A 16,716-nucleotide genomic window follows, 5' to 3' on the forward strand; every position below is an offset into this window, starting at 1 on the left:
GGTCTGAACCATCAGATTTGCATCAGATGCTGGGTTCTCACAGCCAAACTATTGATCAGGAGGAAAAATATAAGTTGAACTGAGCTGTTAAACAAAAAGGCAACACAAAAGGGATTTGAAGTTGATTTTTTTTTTTAATTTAGGAATATTTATGACACCTCTTTCCTTGAGGAAATCAGCAGGACTACATGGAAAAACCCGAGCAGCGTATGGTTTAAATAACCAAGTCCAATCACACGTGACTACAAAACAGCCAGCAAGACACAAAAATACTTTATACAAATAAGTACACACACAAAAAAGAGAAAATGAGCCTCTTAAAATGAGTTTTGCAAGAAGATATTATCACGGCACATTAAAAATCTGCTCGAATATCTTTAACACTTACTGAACGGGACAATTTCTCGCACTCAGGAGAAAAGTGTTGTTCAAAAGGTCACAGCGATTTCAGACACGATATACCAGAGAAAGAAAAATAAACCGTGAAAAGTGCCAAGCAGAGGAATCGAAGCTCAAACTACACGGGATACAGATATGCTTGAGGAATTATGGCCCAATGCAGATGCCAAAGGATTTTATTACAGCAATCTGAGGTAACTCAGAAAGCTCACAGTAGTCAGGAAGCCTTTTCAAGCCTTGGATGAGACAGCCACTGATGTAAGTCAAAGGTGTAGGGCAGGGAAACGGTCACAGGACTGACAGATTTTTTTCTTATTGGAAAAAGGTGGAAATCAACTGGAAGGAAAACACAGCAAGAGGAGCATAAAATACACTTATATTAGTATTACCCTTGATGCTTTATCAAATTAACTTTACATTATTGTGCAAATCTTTTAACTCGTCATCTGTACATTATTTCTAGCAGAACTCTAAAACACACTACAGCTTATCCTATCTGTCCATGTGAAAAGATGAGAAGAAAATGAACTGTTGCGGTTCCATGATGGATGTATAAAACTTTTCTCCACATTAGAAACAGGAGTGAGTGAAGGGGTGCTGCACCGGTAGCACACCAACCCCCGCGGGGTGAGCTCCGCTGGAATGCTACTCAGAATGGGGAGAGGCTCGGCACTTTGATGTTGATGTCTCCAATGTTGATGTTGCGGGGAATCTCAGGTAGGTTCATGTTCTTCACGGCAGAGACAGCGCGGGCGGGGGCCGCCGACAGCCCACCCTGTCAAAATAAAACAATAAGGAAAACACCTTTGATTTTGTCTTTATCTTAAGAAAGAAGGCATTTTGGAACGATGCAGAGTTTCAAACGCATGTCACGAATTTAAGACCAACAATGTCACAAATTCAATTTAGTTTGTTCCCAGTGTACATCATGTTTCCAAACAGATATGCACAACACACGTTTGACTGCTCAACAGCAACCTACAAAAGGATTAACATTTGTGGAAAATGGGCTTTTTCACTTTTTAGCAACTTCAGTTCAGACCCGCTTAATATTTATTGTACAGACATTCATTATATAAAAACACTCATGCAGCAAAAAAATACACTCATTGTACACTTTACTGTTCACCTCCATGCAATCCTTTAATCCTGTAAAGAAGGTCAAGATGATCAGCTGCAGTCAAACTAAAGGAGAAAAATGATTTGCAGGGTTGTTGGCGCCAGGCTGGTGTGTTGGTCAGAAAATGCTAATCGACTGGTATTTCCAAACTTCACCATTTCTACGGTTTACAGGGAATGGCCCAAAAAATAGAGAAAATGTCTTTTGAACAGCAGATCCATGGGCGAAAATGCTTTGTTGTTGCTAAAGTTCAGAGGAAAATGTTCAGACTAATTTGAGCTGATAGAAAGGCAAATAGTAAATCAAATAACAATAACAGTAACAACAATGAGTGTTGATTTGATTGGTGGTGATACCAGTTGGGTAATGGTGTGAGGGATATTCTATCTGCAATCATCTGGCCTCTTACCAAATGAGCATCATTGACATGCTGCAGCCTTCCTGAGCACTATTGATGTGCATCCCTGTGTGAGCACAGTGTACCCGTCTTCTGATGGCCATTTTCAGCAGGGAGAAAGTACCATGTCGTAAAGCTTTGATCATCTCAAACTGGTTTCCTGAACATGACAAAGACTATAATCCACTGGCCTCCAGTCACCAGATTTCAATCCACCAGAGCTTTTCTGAGATGTGTTGGAAAGGCGGATTTGAATTCTGGGTGTGCAGCTGACAAATCTGCAGCAACTGTGTGATGCCATCGTGTCCGTATGGACTGAAATCTCTGGGGAACATTTCCAACACTTTGTTGAATTTATGCCATGAAGGATGATATCAGTTCTGAAGGGAAATGTGGGCCACCCTAGCACTATCATGGTGTACGTAATACAGTGGCCGATTAGTAGAATAGTATAAGTGTATTGTGTAAACTTCCCTTCGAATTTGAGTTAGAAGTAATCACATCCACATGTACTTTTATAAAGACGTTAACATATCACTTTCATATACAGATTCCTTCTTCATCAACTCACAGCAGCTCAAAAGTGGGATTTTTTTCTCACAGTCTTCTTCTCAGATATAGTGCAAGATCTTCTTGTTCTTGCAAGAATAAGGAAGATAATCTGTCCTCGGATTCAGATTCATCACATTCATCTATTTGAGAATCTGAGGTATGTACACGCAAGATGAGAACACTAGAGGAGGATTACACAAATCACTCTATGGACTAAAACAAGCAAAAACACTGACATGGTCTGTAAATGTGGCCAACAGACTGACCTCTGACTTCTCCATGCGGTTCTGCACTTCGACTTGTGCTACGATCTCATTCATGTTGGTCTCCAGCACCATGCCACCCATCACCACCTCCTGCAGGATGTAATGGACCTACAAACACAACACAGCAGGTGATACAGTCAAGTACACACACATGCACACGTACCCCAGTATTTGGCAAGTTCAGTCGGTTAAGGTCCTGAACATTTACAGGACATTACAGAATGCCAGACAATAGTGAATGGTGTCTGAAAGAAAACTTGACAATACAAACTGGATTCTACAACATACCAGCTGTGATCAGATGGCACTATTTGAGGCAGTGCGATGTTTTGTGATGTATTTTTGTAATTCTGTCTCGTCTAGGAATACAACTAATCTGTGTTCATTACAGATGACTCATGAGACAAAAAGAACAGTCCTCTCTGGAGCACAGCTCTCAAGTGTTTCTGGGCAACATATCCTACTTCTTTCTTAAAGTTAAATTTGTAAATTCTTGTGGGCAGAAATTATTTTGAGAATCATGAGTCCCTCTTCTATTGCAACCCTACTTTGAGGTTAAGAATAAAACAGGAACTGCTTTGAAAAATTATTCTTTTCCATAAAGCCATATTCTTAAATGCTCCCTTTAGACATAAAATATTGAACTAAAGCAGCATTTTCTTTATGAAGTGACACAACAGAAAGAAATTAGAAGACTGAAATGGCCTAAATTTGTCATGTCCATGTAAATCTATTTTAAAACTGTCTTTGTGTAAAAAATACTTATTTGCTATGTGTTCGATCTTGTTCCACTCAGGGAGCATCCTGACAGTGAAAGGTTTTCTCTTTAGTCAAAATATTTCCAAGGTTCATCTTGGAACATTCCTCAGGCCAAGCCCCGCTGCACCACATGACATCAATTTCCTGCTGAGAAAATTCAATCAAGATGGCCGTAGATGTGCCGATTAGTTTCCAGCAACACTTCCAGCTCAGGACCAGAGAGAAAGGAGGCATTGTTGCAGTCTGATCCTGACAGAGCTTTACGTAGTTTCAAACCATTTTTCTTGGAGTCATATATGACAGGCAATAGCAGTTAAAATGTTGTTTTAACAGATAACAGGAATGCAGCAGTTCCTGAAAAGTAGCTGGATCAATGGAAAATGGGCCAGTTACTCTGCAGCTCATTCAGAAATATAGCGGTTTGATTAGTGAACCTCCTTACAAAACTGTGAGGTAATTCACTGAATGAAAATCAACAGAAATTAATCAACAGAAAAGGTTCTTCCGATCTGCAACCCACCTTGTCCATGTGGAATATGAGGTCCAGTTCACAGACGTTTTCAAAGCATTTGTCAAGCGTTTCTACGAACACCTGCAAGAGGTTTTGGACAAATGTCACATTTTTTCAAATAAATATCAAACGGCGACATTTGGATTTAATTTAAGTACATAACAAATTCTGGACTATGTCAAGAAGCTGTTGTGGCAGTTCTTACAAGTTAACTGAGTAAAGATGATATGAAAATCTGAAGATAGTCAGCCATTGGCGGAATGACTTAAACATCAAACATACCAGGAAAAACTGGTGATTAAATTTAGACCAGTATTGACTACACTTAGGGTGAGGTGATACAGTTGGATCAATCCAAAATTTTTTGGTTTTAATGCAGATCCATATGAGCTCAACACTACAAGGAAATTGTCATCACTAAATGATACAGGTCGTTACTAATAGCATAGATTCCCAAAAGCAAGTTGATTTCAGGGTACGACTAACACACTGGAGTCTTGACCACAAATGCCTTATTTATAGTATTCCCACTTTTATATAATTTCTTGGTGTGCTCAATGCAATGAGGCAGAAAAAAGTAGTGTAAGGGATATATTTCTGATACAGAGCATAACAAAGTACGTCACAGTAAAATCCCATCTTTATCACCAAACATGTGCTTGTTTGTGCATGCCAAAATTCCCCTTTACTGCTGGTAAGGGACTCTGATGATAACTTCCTGACGTCAGTGATGAGTGGAAGAACTGAGCATGCTGACTCGCTTGCTAGATAAAACTGATGTTGCTTAACATTTTAAGGCACTAGCTATTTTGTGTGAGGATGAGTTATGTTTCTCATGTGGTGCCAAAACTACAAGTACAACAAAATGTCCCCATGGGCGCAATGTGAAGCAGCGCTCAGATAAAAATAATGTATCAGCCCTCCCAAAGATAACTTTATTTTATCTATCTGTATCTCTGATGTCAGTGTTTCCTTCTTTCCCATTTTATGAGTTCTAATCTGCCCCATTTAGAAAGATTTCAACAGCAGAGCAGGTTTCATTTCTAAGATCAGCAATACTGAAACAAACCACTGAGGAGGCAAATAATTAAAAAAAGAAAAAAGAAAAATCTCAAATGCTTTCCACAACAAATGAAGGCAGCATAATGTATGGAAAGAATGTTTTTCATTACATCAATGGAGAGAAAAGGTGTTTTCTTCCTAGGCTAGAATATTGCATGGCAGGGGGTTAATGTGAAACGGGGGAAATATTGTTTTAAACACAAAAATGCCACAATAAAGCAGTAGAAAACAAATCTGACCTGGATGAGGTCCAGTATGCCAAGTTCACTTTCAGATGAGTCCACACAGAAAACAAAGTAAAGAGTTGCATAGTGCCGGTAAATCAGCTTGTAGTCTGAGCCACCTATGAGACTGTAAGGGGGGAAAAAAAACTAATTTAGAAGAAAATTAAAGGGTAGCTTTCTGTCATGTATGCATTGGGGCCAGATTTAAATTTGACAAATAAATACAGTACATGAATGCTTTATATAAAGTTCACTTCCTTGGCTTTGCCTCCCTCTATTGGTCAAATACCTGCTGCTGCATCTGCAGTCAGCTGGACAACTTCATCAAATCGAGAGAAGTACCCAAAGCTTACAGTAAGCTCTGAAAAAATGTCATTCCACTACAAAAACTTATAGCATTAATTTAGGCTTTTCGTTGAAACAATTTTGAATCACTCTGTATCATTATCAAAAATGGAAAAACATCACTGCTGCACAAAGCATGAGCTTGTACCAGTATATGTAAACATATCATTCATGAATATGGGTTATATAACATTGTACTTCAAGTACTGTACATCCAACTAAATACCATTTATTTACTTCACACTCAGGACATGGCAGATTGGTGACCAATGTCAGCATTTTTAGTATTTATTTTGCATCCGTTTCAGAGAATATTGTTATCAGCTATCAAACACCTAGAAATTAACTGCTCCTCATGCAGAGCCACACAAAGAGAGAGAAGATACTCTTTAGTGGTAGGTTCCTCCTGACAATTCAGACTGTCACACGTTCCTCCTTACATTAACATTTAATTTCAGCTTGTGGTTCTGGTAGGAAAAAAGTAAGACAATGTCATTAACAGCATGCTGCCTCTACATGGGGCTCGCTCACTGTTCTGGAAACAAAATTACCTGTGAGGGGGAAAAAAATCAAAAATCTGAGCTGGTTTTTTTTTTGGGACAAGTAAATTAAATTAAACATCGTACTGATGAAGGCAGTCAACCAGTTAAATAATGGGGGGATGTTCTGTTCTATTATGGATTTGAGGATGCAGACGTTTTTCTTATAATTGTGTGTCACTCCACAATCAAACACAATTTAAGAATTTAAGCGTAAAACGTAGTATAAGTATTCAGTAGGGTGGCTGTAGCTTAAGAGCATTGTCTACTTATAGGATGGTTGGTAGTTCGAGCCCCAGTCTACATGGCAGAGTATGCTTGAGCAATATACCGTATTGGCCTGAATATAAGGCGGTGTTTTTTGCATTGAAATAACACTGAAAAAGTGGGGGTCGTCTTACATTCGGGGTCTAGACATTATACCCATTCACAACGGTAGATGGCGCCAGATATCTTTAAAGCGAATGCTGAACTTAACTCCCCAGGCCAAAGCAAACCCCTGTCACGAATAAGAAAAATAAAAATAGCGGTAAGAAAGAAAAGAGAAGAAAATAAGAGAAGAGATAACACAAAATGGAGAAACGTAGTGACAATCTGGAGAAAAGTGGTAATAAGAAGAGAATATGGATTTTTGTTGTTGTTGTTGTGAGACAAATAATTTTAGAGAAACAACAACAGAATGACTGTTTAGTGTGTATTATGTCTAATTGAATGAAGGCAATCACTAACATTTGATAAGAAAGTAATTTTGAATGGCCTTTTCTGTATAAAAATTAAATTTGGCGTTCAAAAATTCTTTTTTCAAACTTGAGTCTTGAAAAAGAGGGGATCGTCTTATAATCAGGGTCGTCTTATATTCGGGCCAATACGGTACTTAACCACACCTTGCTTCCCAAGTCCCTTAGGGGCTGAGTGTTGCTCCTCAGGTAGCAATGTCGGGAAGAAGTTCCCTTCCAGGGATCAATAATGTACTCTCTTGTGAAAATGTGTTATTCTTACAATGAGAGCAGTTTTACTTACCTCCCACCCTCCAGGAAATTGCAGACGTTGTCATCTCTTTTAGATACCAAATGAAAAGTCTCCCGAATTATCTGCTGCTGCATATCCTCTGCCTGCAGCAAAACATACAGTATATACAACTGTTCTAGGAAATGCAGTTCATGCTCGGTAAATAAAATCACTCTAAAGAAACAATTATTTAAATATCAAATGGTTTGATTCGCATGTTTGATTTGGCAAAAGTTTTACGTCGGATGTCCTTCCCGAAGCAACCCTCTGTATTTATCTGGGCTTGGGACCGGCACAATAAGACACTGGCTTGTGTCCTCTTGTGGCTACATTTTCAAACATTAAATGAATTAAATCATATTTTGTTTTGACCTTGTGAAAGGCTCCCGTGCAAATTTTTTTTTTTCATTTCATCCATGTATGAATAAACGGGGGAAAAAAATTCGGACAGTTACAAAGAATAGCTATCCAACTGTATACAATTGTACTTTAAACATTCATTCATTCATCTTCCAAACACGCTTCTTCCGCTGTCACGGGTCACGGGTGTCGTTGGAGCCAATCACAACTGGCTACAGGCAAGAGGTGGGGTTCATTCCGGATGCATGACAGATACACTTTAGTATCACTCTAGAGAAAACTTAAATAAAATTAAGCTATTATGACTCCCTGTGTTCAGTTTCGTTTGTTTTGTTTTTTTTCCTGAAAAGCCTTATTAGCTTATTATTAGCTTTTAACCTGTAGTCACAACTAGCGAATTACACTAATAAAGCCATACATTGTTTACAAGGAATTTCTACAGAGAATAAATGTTATAGATTTAGTATGTATGAAGTCTCTTCCACTTTATACTGATTAGGATTATATATCTCAACACAGGCATGTTAACCTGAACGTGAAGGAAGATGAAATTAAAATATTCCGAGATACACTATCGCTCTTCACTCAAAACTAGCAGCAACCAACTCTTTGAGTCGTAACTAGGCCGTTGACACACATTACACTGTAGTCACCGCATCTATCTTGTTCTTGGTGACTGAACAGTTAAGGTAGGATTGATACCAAAGGGACAACAACAATCCTTCTATACAGTCACCGCTAGCAAAAGAAAAAAAATCACAGGGCAAAAACAAATGTTAATCGCCAAAAAGCAATAACAAAAATACTTACAAAATACTGATAAAATCGTATCAGCCTTGGTTTTCCGTGGTTGTTAAATATCAAGATGGCTTTAATCATGTCTACTACTTGGGCTTATCAATACAACAATATAACGTGACAGTTAAAATATCAAGATCTTGAACGTGATTATCTCTTTAGCTAGAGCGCCTTTCGTTCTTACAGCTGCCGGAAGACTTGAATCAACATCCGGTTGTGTTACCGCGTTTAGTGTGCGACCAACAAACACATCCAATATGGTTCCGGCAGGTCATCGAGTTCAGTCGCGTCCGTTCATTCATTCATTATTATTAACCGCTTCGTCCGCCGTTGCAGGTTGCAGGGTTTCTGCAGCCTTTCCCAGGTACAGTCCGGGCGCGACTGCAATGCAGATGAAAGACACAAACACGAGTTCCTTCGCGTGTACGTTCAAAAATGTATTCTTCCTTTCCTTTCGGCTTCTCCCTTCAGGGGTCGCCACAGCCAATCAGTTGCCTCCGTCTAACCCTGTCTTCTGCATCCTCTTCTCTCACACCAGCTACCTTCATGTCCTCTTTCACTACGATCTGTATTACAATAAAATAAATGTACATACCATGTGCTGATTTGGGAATGCTGTAGAAGTACGGGAATGTGTTGAAAGCATGCAGTATACAGTTATGCGTACTGGAAACCCCTTGTTGATATGGTGATTAAGGTTGTGACTCATAGAACATGTAAATAACATCAAAACCAGAATAGAGATCAAAACTACTAAGGTAGTAAATGACATAAATAAAAATATGTTTTGACATACCGTGTAGGCCACAAATGTAATTGGCTAAACGTGAATATTTCTAGCATAAATTGTGGCTTCCATTTATTCAACAACACATGCAGTGCATTCTGTAGTGTGTTCCTGGTTTTCATTTTTTGTTCGGGTGTGTGTGTGTTTGTTTTTAGAAAAAGGATGTATAGTTTTTATATACAGTGTTGGCTAATTCTCTGACATTGCATGACTATTTTAGAAAGCACAACATACAATACAGGGTCATCAGAGAAATTATGCAGGTGGAACAACTCGGAGTTATACTGAAAATCAGTTGTGTATGAGGTGAAGAGGAGGGTACAATACAGTCCCTTGAGGATCTCCTGTGTCACTGATCACCGCGTCGGACAGAACACTGCCCAGACGGACAAACTGTGGCCTGCCTGTCAGATTGTCGCTGATCCAGGAGACAATGGAGGTGTTGACACCCATTCCCCACGGCTTCTCACTCAGCAGCAGTGGATGAATGGTGTTAAAAGCACTAGAGAAATCAAAGAGAGTGATTCTCACAGTGCTGCCCCCACCATCCAGATGATGTGAGCTTGTTGCAACAGGTAGATGATGGCATCGTCAACCCTCAAATGGGGCTGGTATAAGCAAACTGTGGAGGGTGTCAACTGTGGCCTCAGGTGAGCCAAGACCAGCCTTTCCAGCGCCTTCATCAGATGGGATGTGAGGGCAACTGGTCGGTAGTCATTTAAGTCTGATGGAGTCTATTTCTTGGGGACAGGAACCAGGCAGGATGTCTTCCACATCACTGGGACTCTTTCCTGACTCAGGCTCAGGTTGTAGAGTGCTGTCTGCAAAGGGATTGCAGTTACTGATACAATGATAAACGTAATAGGAGTGAATTTATTCTCCACACTTCAGAAGGGAGTTGGGCAGGGAGAAAAAAATCAGACACTCAAAAACAATGATACTTCTTGTCTATCCCGCATAGAGAATCTTAACATTCTCCATTTCGTCTCATTTATAAGTCTCTGGCCAATGAGATGAAAATGAGATAAGTATTTTTCTGAAATGACTCCAGTGTCACAAAACAATACATGTTTTATTTTGTCACAATTTTTTTCAACAAAGACTACTTGATATGTAAGGTAGGAAAATCACAGGCGTGAATCATCAGCTTATTGATTTATTATTGATTATTGAAATGCATGCAGCATACTGGGTTGTTAGTCATTGGGATACTACAGGAGAACACAGCAGTCCTGTGCTATTATTGACACCCGTGTTTTTCCTACTTTAACAAAATATCAGGTAGTACAGCAGAATGAATTGGTGGGCTAAAATGAGCTGGAGAAACAAAAACTAAAATGTATGGCTCCAAAGTGAGAATTTAACATTAACAACAGTTCAGGACAGAACTTTGAGAGTATATGATCTGCTGTGGGGGTGGTTTCCAAAAACCACACCTGTATAATTTAACAACAGTTTTTGTTATTTATAAAGACCAAATATTTTGAACAAAAACTTAATTTAAAAGGGGGAAGATACAGATTGACAAAAATATCTTTTGTGATCAGGACTCACTGCATGATCAATATAGGTCACACACCGCAACAGGTATAGACAGCTCTTTCATAACAAACTCGTCAGGTGTGGTTTCATCAGATAAAAGCTTGTTGCTGTGTGGTCTACAGTCAGTATATCTGGGGTCTCTTGAGCGACAACCCAAGCACTAGTTTCAAAACAAGCCAACTGACATCCTGTATTGTGAACGACTCAGCAACATCGAAATGTCAGGCCACATGTCCTGCTCTGATTTCATATCCATTAATTCTCTGTTCTACATTTTTCCTCATTAGCGCTGCACAGCCACCCGGGCTGTTGTCTGCATATCATCTATTATTTTCCCTCTAAATTCCCTTCCTCCTGCATGAGCACAGTGGAAAACAAACAGACGCTCATTAGCATGTGTGACCCGTTGGTGGTAAATATGCTTATTTCCACATGAGTGCAGTGCGAGAATGGATTCCACCAGGCCAGTCGAAGTAGGTGGGCCCGTCGGCTGCCTTCATGGGGACTTTAATAGGGACTTAACAAATGCAAGTGGACAGGCACAACATTCTCTGGCACAGGGAGGTCAGGTTGGTACAGTGAGCACTTGTTAGTGGGTGACTCACTGTATGTGGACTCTTGGGTGGTCACTGATATTCACTTCATTTTTAATGTGAACTTTTTCTCTAAGTGCTAATTGTTGGACGGATGTGACGGATGCTGAATGCTGTCTGCCAGAGATGAGGTAATGTGCAACGTTCAAATAATGCTTCTGTGCTCTAGTCTGTGATGTGATAAAAGCAGTCTGTAATTATAGGGATAATAAACACTGTCAGGGGTTTTTCTATGAATGGTTTTGTTAATTGTGCTTCTCTCAGAGCATCAAAAGCTGCTGGTTGATCACTTTCTTAGGCTGGGGTTAAGACATAAAACAATTATTGCAACTGTACCTGTCTGGATGTCAAATAAAGAAAAAATCAGATGACAATATGTGTAAAACTCACATATGTATGTGTGAATTTAACTGTTCGCCATATATATTAAGCTCAAGGCAGTAGTATGATGTTCTTTATCATCTTAGTTTTAGAACCAAGGGTAAAAAAAAAAAATCTATCTTTAGTGTTTCAGGACAAAGCATCAATAATGTCGGCATTACTGGACCTGCAGTACATCCTGTGCATCCATTTATATAATAATATATTCAAAGAAAAAATACATGATTATATTTTCACAAGATTCCACAAAGAATCATAATCTTTATGGACAGAATTTCTAGGCACAGCCAGCATCTGGAGGGAGTCCAGTTTGGGGACCAAAGGATTTCATCTCTGCTTTTTGCAGATGATGTTGTCCTGTTGGCCTCATCAAACCTGGACCTTCAACGTGCACTGGGACGGTATGCAGTTGAGTGTGACGTGAGCAGGATGGGGATCAGCACATTGAAATCTGAGGCCATGGTTCTCGACCAGCTCAGGTGGCTTGGGCATTTGTTCCGGATACCTCCTGGATGCCTTCCTTGGGAGGTGTTCCGGGCATGTCCTACCGGGGGGAGACCTCGAGGAAGACCTAGGACACGCTGGAGGGACTATGTCTCTCGGCTGGCCTGGGAACGCCTCTGGATCCTCCTGAAGGAGCTGGAGGAGGTGTCTGGGGAGAGGGAAGTATGGGCATCCCTCCTAAGACTGTTGCCCCTGCGACCCGGCCCCGGATAAGTGGTTGATGGATGGATGAATCGATATTTTCACAGTTTCTACGTTTCTCTCATTCTTTTATCTTTTTATTATACTGCAGATTAGAAATCAGCAGCTGCTACCATTCCCCGCCAGATGGCAGCATTTTGGTTCCTTTCCAGGCTGAAATGTCGCATGAGTCGGTGTTCAGCGAGCTCCTCAAGACTAGACCACGTGGGACGCCTTAGAGGGAATGACTTCCATAATTTTTTTTGAAAAACAATTTTTCGGTGAATATAATCCATATACACTAAATTTTGATGTAATTGTATTGTAGAGTATCGATTGGACTAATAAGTATTATAAAAAGTGCGGTCGTTGCCCCTGCAAAAGAGGCTGAAGATTTTTTACAGGATTACACCAAAACTATGATTCAAAATTATGATTAGATTTTTGATACATTATTTAATTAAAGGGCGCTACCAATTTAAGAGGCTATATGTGTTGTCCTGAGTGTCATTTCATTTTATTAATTAATTGACAACATCCTCGTGGCATACCATAAAGGAACAACTAATGTCACAAATATTTCCCTCAAAAAACACACTGTAAACAAGTTTAAGTTAATTAATATCCTTGTCGGCAAAGAAAAAAAAAATATCGTGAGAAACGTGTGTTGACAGGCCTAACATATTAAATAGTCCTAAAATTGAAAACACTCCTGTGGCTAATTAAGAGTGTAATTACAGCAGTCGCAAATAGACACCATCTTTGTATGGGGCGCCTCCAGTCGTGTGTTCTGGAGGCGCAAAACAACCCTGGTCCTGGATCAGCATCCCGGATTTCCTTCGCACCGCGTCGTAAACGGAGTCTCTGAGGCTGTGATCAGAGAAGAAACTGGTGCTCTGATATCTCACTCTATACACATTTTGCGTGCTGTTCTGACGTTGTGGAATGTCGTTGGTAACTATGCAGGCTGTGTGGACAAATGAATGCTTTCATGAAACTGGTGAACAATTGTGTTTACTGACTACTGGTCCACTATTTAAACCTCAGCCTCTGGTATTCATAGAAAGAAAAATAAAACCGTGACAAGCCATGCTTTGCCATTGAAAATGATAGAGTAGGTAGACGCCACGTCAGAGTTGGCAATTTATGCTACATTCAATATGGTTAAACAAAAAGATAAGGATGATATTCTCTAGATGAGTAGAAGGCCGATCAGTCACTATGGTAACTGTCCAACCTGCAGTAGCGACACGCACCGTCACAGACTGGAAGGCGGGGCAGAAGCTGAAGTGATTCATCTTCTCAAATAGAGACGATCTCTGCGTACGGCGCCGTGTTTATAGTGAACACGGCAGACTGCAGACAGATCGGGGGGAGACTATGTACCTGTACCATTTTCTATCTAAATATGCCTCCTTTACGGCTGTTGATCAACAACGACCATTAGCTAAAACATTTAGTTAAACTGACCCGGAGCTGTAAGGTGAAATACTCAATTTTCCGTTGATATGAAGGTGAATTACAGCTACCACAACAACGCTGCGTGTGTGTGCATTATGAGAGGCTGAGGAGGAGGAGGAGGAGAAGAAGGAGGCTGCTGCGGTCTGAAACCAGATTTTATCCTGGGTAATTCGTAAGTAGCCGTTGTATTGTACACTCACAGGCACTGTATAGTTATTTAATAACATAGTACATGTCACACACGGCCTCTTTTCATCCTAAATTTAAGACGGGTTGACCTGTTTTCTGCCTCCCGTGGATCCTACAGCAGCGGGACGTTGAACGTTTTTTCCACTAGATATGGAGTGTGAAGAAGATTACGGAGGAATCCCCACCGCCAGTGTAGCTGCAATTGTTATATTTCACACATCAATGCGGTGTAGTTTTTGGCATGACTAAACCACAATACTGTGGACGTATATTTTCTGGTTTAGAGGGTGAAAAAAAATATCTGGGATTCTTTGATTGGAGTCCCATTAAAAAAAAAAACGTGGGAGAGCTATCCGGCTAGCCTGTATGCAGTAGCCATTAGCTCTATTAGCCAGCTAACAGCTAGATGGTGCAGCCTGGAGATTAAAAAAAAACAAAACAAAAACAAAACAAACTTTAAATAATTCTGACCAGGTTTTGTATACAGTTCCTCACCCACGACATACTTATTTACAGGATTTTGGAAGATTTACTCATCCAGGAATGGGGTCTCGAACGGGAAGGAACCGCTTGACCTTGTTTTGGGGTCTGATGCTGGGTCTGTCGTCCTGCCTCCGGCCCGCCACAGCAGAGAGTAAGTAGTGCTGCTCCACGTTACTACACAAACATTTGTTCCAAACAGCATTCTACGGGGATAGGGATAAGGATCTGTATTTATTGGTAACCATATATACATAAAAAAGAGAGTTTTCTTATACAGGTTAAGAAATACATCATATAAGGATGTAGTTATGTGATTACATGATAGTAGAAGATATTAATTCCTATTCAAATACTGTATGGATTTGTTGATATGTAATTATTATAAAATTAAAAAATGAATAGTTTTTTTTGTAGTAGTGAAAATTCGTGTAGTTAACTTGGTCTGGATGAGTTCGACTGTTTAAATTAGAAAGAATAGCTGTGGTGTTGTAACTTTGCTTTGAAATAAATCATATAAATTAGTCACTGTCTGTAAATACATCAGGATGAGTCAACTATAAGTGAGAGTCAGTCAAGCTGTATATGCTTTGCATACCACACTGTCATCTCTGAGTCACAATTTGTTGAATTTTTGATGAGGGAAAAGTCAAAAGTGTCTGTTATTCCAACAAAAACATTTGATTTGTGCAATTCCGATAATTTGAGCTCACATTAATTGACATCCTTAAATCTGATGTATTCGTATTGAAGTGAGAAAGCAAGCAGTACTGTAAGTTATTCATGTCGCTTCAGCTGGTAGAGTTCACATTGTTATACAAAGTTAAGAGCACACAGTATTTTGTTTAACGGATGTAGGTCGCGTAGAATTAAGGTGATTCTGTGATTTGGTAACTTGTGAACTAAAAAATATCATATAATAAGCACAATAAAAATGGTAGGTTCATGTTTACTTTTAATTTTGGAAATAAGAAGTTTCGTTAGTCATCCTCTCATGTTTCAGACTTTCAGTGGGATGTGTAGGCTGGGCATTAGTGAATAGTCTTGACTTTCACTTTCAGGTATTCTTTTGTCTGCGGGGAATTTCTTTGTTAAGACTGACTGAAATCACATTATTGATTTCTCTTTATTCAGAATTTTTAATGTGTTTTTCTTTGACAAATTACAGTAACAAATTCTCCTTTTAAGACACAAACTTTTGATTACTTTGACCTTGGAGATTCGTTCAGGAGTTGATCAGGCTCAACAACTATCTCCCATCCTGAAAAGATGTCCAGAAGCACTGAGTCTCTAGATTGTAGTCCAAAATAATTCAGTGAACTAAATTATACTTCTCTGAACTGTGAAAGAAAATTGTGTGAATGTTAAAGTAAGGATAATTTGTAAGGACTAGCTGCTGTATAGCATGAAGATCATACTTTCTATCAGCTCATAAACATTTCACTTTAATCAATTTACAGCTCATGTGTTTATTCAGAATGTCTTTTTATGTGTCGCCATCTAAACATTTTCCATGTCTCCATCTATACTGTAAACTAGGTTTCCTGATTCATCCCATTCATTATAACATGTTTGGGAGGGGTAGTGTGGGGGCTTGAACCAGGGTCTGGGTTTTAAAATAGAACAAGCCAAAGTACATTCGCAACGAAAACAGACTAAGTTCTGTTGATTGGAAAGAGTGAGGAGCTTGTGAACTGCGTGTCATGGGGTTTACTGTTAGCCCCGGTGGTCACAGGACAAACCTGGGAGCAGCAGAAAGGTTCTCCCATCGAAATTCTACATTTATTCTCCCTCCGGTGTGGAGCTGTCTAAAGGTGCCTTGTGTGGCTAAACTCAGAGCATTCCTACTAGTTTACTATATCAGCTGAGACCAAAGGGCTGCAGTTATCATTGGTCTGGGTTAACCAGGTTTAGTTCTAATACTGCAGAGCTAAAACAAGTTTTACCTGTCAATAGAGATTTCACTTCACCTGTCATGTGGAAAATACTTTATAAGTATGTCTCCCTGCCCCCCAAGTGACTGTCACGACTGTCAATAATGGGACAGAAATAAGGAATCAGAAGACTTGTTGCTGTCTAGTTGCAGTGTATGAGGTATCAGCTTAACATGTAACTTCCTATGTCTTGTCTAATGGTGCTCTTAGTGGATTTCCTCTGACTGTCTGAGAATAGTCAGGGTGCTGCGACCAGCTGGGAAACGGTTATCAAAAGTAAATATGTGATGTGGAGGCTCATCAAAGCAACACCGATAGGCTTGTG

At 39.7% G+C, this 16,716-nt stretch overlaps 2 protein-coding genes across 2 annotated transcripts in view; one reads left to right on the forward strand and one right to left on the reverse strand.

Moving 5' to 3' along the window:
* Positions 1-132: 132 nt before the first annotated feature.
* ap3s2 (adaptor related protein complex 3 subunit sigma 2) lies at positions 133-8,537 on the reverse strand. Its single transcript, XM_068319673.1, has 6 exons — positions 8,353-8,537; positions 7,195-7,286; positions 5,306-5,417; positions 4,014-4,085; positions 2,735-2,842; positions 133-1,174 (listed from the first exon to the last, which is right to left on the reverse strand). The coding sequence occupies exons 1-6, from the start codon at positions 8,419-8,421 to the stop codon at positions 1,049-1,051; spliced, it is 579 nt and encodes a 192-aa protein (XP_068175774.1). The 5' UTR covers positions 8,422-8,537; the 3' UTR covers positions 133-1,048.
* A 5,166-nt stretch (positions 8,538-13,703) lies between these two features.
* Positions 13,704-16,716, forward strand: part of igf1rb (insulin-like growth factor 1b receptor) — a 48,370-nt gene continuing 45,357 nt past the window's right edge. The window contains exons 1-2 of the mRNA XM_068309883.1: positions 13,704-13,960; positions 14,494-14,611. Coding sequence (XP_068165984.1) covers positions 14,521-14,611 — 91 coding nt within the window. The 5' untranslated portion in view covers positions 13,704-13,960; positions 14,494-14,520. The remainder of the gene's footprint in view (positions 13,961-14,493; positions 14,612-16,716) is intronic.

Source organism: Antennarius striatus, chromosome 1 (genome assembly GCF_040054535.1).
Source record: "Antennarius striatus isolate MH-2024 chromosome 1, ASM4005453v1, whole genome shotgun sequence".
In the NCBI taxonomy this organism is placed as follows: Eukaryota; Metazoa; Chordata; class Actinopteri; order Lophiiformes; family Antennariidae; genus Antennarius; species Antennarius striatus.